This window comes from Conger conger, chromosome 12, assembly GCF_963514075.1.
Source record: "Conger conger chromosome 12, fConCon1.1, whole genome shotgun sequence".
NCBI classification, from domain to species: domain Eukaryota; kingdom Metazoa; phylum Chordata; class Actinopteri; order Anguilliformes; family Congridae; genus Conger; species Conger conger.
In genome coordinates this window covers 5,021,429-5,023,928 of record NC_083771.1, presented here as the reverse complement: position 1 = coordinate 5,023,928, position 2,500 = coordinate 5,021,429, and the positions used below count along the sequence as shown (strand labels likewise).

General features: G+C 48.4%; 1 protein-coding gene across 1 annotated transcript in view; it reads left to right on the top strand.

Annotated features, from left to right (window-relative positions):
* Window positions 1-2,500, top strand: part of col27a1b (collagen, type XXVII, alpha 1b) — a 115,872-nt gene that overhangs the window by 46,143 nt on the left and 67,229 nt on the right. The window contains exon 8 of the mRNA XM_061215850.1: window positions 626-670. Within this exon, the coding sequence (XP_061071834.1) occupies window positions 626-670 (45 nt within the window). The remainder of the gene's footprint in view (window positions 1-625; window positions 671-2,500) is intronic.

Here is a 2,500-nt window from a genome sequence, read left to right as displayed (position 1 = left end):
ATTAGACAACTGGACGGCATTTCGACATTAACAAGAGCGATCAGCCAATTACTCAGCGCTGTGGTTTTGGAAAATGATGACTGGTTTCCTCGTAAGAGCCTGAGTATTCGCTGTAGTCCGCTGTGGTCTAGATTTCCACTCGGCTTTACCTTTGATTCTCTTTTTCCGTCCTTTTGTTCAGCGCTTCTTGCTGAAATGGGCAAAATCATGCTGTTCCATAATCCCCGGGTAGAATTTCTACAAGTCCCACTGCTAGGATACGAGACGCTCTGAATTTAAACAGAACGTTTTTCTTTTCCTGTTCCTCGTGTACAATGTTTTTGGCAAGCCATGTGAGGCAAAAATTTATTTTTTTCATCTTACACATGCAACAGAAATCCTATTTCTCATGACATGGTGCCGTTTGATTCTCGCATGTGGTGTCATATGTTCTTTATATGATTGATGCAGCGCACATTAATACACAACACGTATAAATCAGAACAGATGCTTTCACTGTCTCCAGTTTATTAACTCCAGTTTGCAGAATGGAAACTAGTGGCACAGTATGAGACATTCGTATGATGGAAGCAGCCGTGTGGTCTGTTGTCCGTTACTAAGTCTGGCTGTTTCTGCCTTTATTCAGGGACAGAAAGGCCACCCCGGCCCACCTGGACATCCAGGAGAGCCAGTGAGTATCTCATTAAATCTTCTTCATATGTACAGCATTTTTCAGCAGTTCTGGTTTCCGTTGCTTTGTGTAGTGTTCTTTTGCGTGTGGCTGATTTAAGGTAAGCCTCACTGGGTCTCACTGCTCATTATGTGGTTAGACCAGGAGCTTACCTTCCTTTTGTTCTTGGCTGGTTCCCTGGGCTCATTTATTCCATGTCAATGTCTTTGCATTCTTATAAGCAAATAAATGTTTGTCTTTAACTCAAGTGTGGTCTTGAAATGTTATGAGCCTCATAAGTAAACAAGTCATGTTTGATGTCGTAACAAGCACCAAGTGAACTTTAGTGGTGCTTCCTGTTTTTTTATTTTTATTCACTGATCCTAACCTTATTGCTTATTGATGTTGTGTCCTGAAAATTTATACCTCAGTAGACTCCCATGAGCATTGATGCGTTAGCTGACTCCTGTGCCCAGGGCTACTTCAGTAGCTTAGCTTTTACTTCTTTACTTTGCTCGATAAACAGCTCAAGTGTACTGGCACTGAAGTTAGAAGTCTAACCACTCCCCCACTCTGCCACCTATTTGTCTTAACGACTGTAAACAAGCTGTGGAGTACAGATAGATGAGTCAGCCGTCATCATGCTAAAACTCCGCCCCCGCTATTTCGGGTAATTCTCCCATTTCAAATGTAATGTCCCATGCAAGCTCAGAATCAATTTATCTTTGCGAACTTAGTGAGGCCTGTAAACAGCGCTCCCGCTGCCAGACTTTGTTAAAAGCGCCAGTGTTGAGCTAAAGAGAGCAGAAACATCTGCTCGCGCTTCGCTCCAAGAAGCCGTGGAAGAAGACGGGGAGCCCTGTCCAAGATGCTGCTCGCGTCTCGGCGTCACCAGCGGCCTTGATCAAGTCCCGAGATCAAAGCCCTGCCTCGCGGAAACGGCGCATTGGGAGCCAGAAGAGGGAAGAGAGACGGTCTTGGGCGCTGTTTTATTTTACCGCGCACCCATGTGCCTCCCCGTGAGGGGACCGCGCTCCTCCCGACCCCAGCGTGAGGCTGAGGAGCTGAGGGTGAGTCACACCGCGGAGGGCTTCGCCATGACCTGAGTTAGTCATCAAACTTCCCCCCGGTCAAGAGGAAACGTCACCCAAAACACACCCCTGGGAGGAAAAGCGATTCCGAAATCCCTGCCCAGCCCCTTCCAGTCCTCCAGCTGAAGTGATAGCTTTATTTCTCAGATTTATTGCGACGTAGTGTTGAGTAACACGGCTGATTCGTTCAAGACGCAAGGTATAACTGTATCTAGGGCAGGGTCAGCGGGTTAAACAGGTCCACTGCACCGTTCTGGGCAGCCCAGTTGCGGCTACTGAAGAAACACCCTCCCTGCCTCCCTGCCCAACCTTCGTCACACTGTACTTCCTACAGCCGTGCGAAGGTAGCGTTTAGCCCAGCGGGCATGAAGGATCCCATTCTGGAGGCCCGTGTTTGAATCCCCCTTTATGCGTTCGGTTGAGGCCAAGGCACGGGGACCGGCTCATGAATAGGGGGCAGTGTGCACGTCGGGACTGTGTCAAAGGATGTTATACACCAATGCGTCTGCACTCGAAGAATCCTGGCAAGGCTGGTTTCCCCCACTGAACCCGGACCGTTTGGCCTGGGCATAACAAGGCACAACTGAAAAAAAAAACCCAACAGGAAAATAACACCATATTTCTAGCAGAGCGCTTCCTTCCAAAAACAATATTTGAGGCAAACAAAGGGCTTTTATGGGGAGCTGAGAGAGGGACGCGTGGATCCAGGGGAGCCCAGTCAGCGCTGGGCCAGCTCCGTCCTTCCCCTCCGCTCTGACAG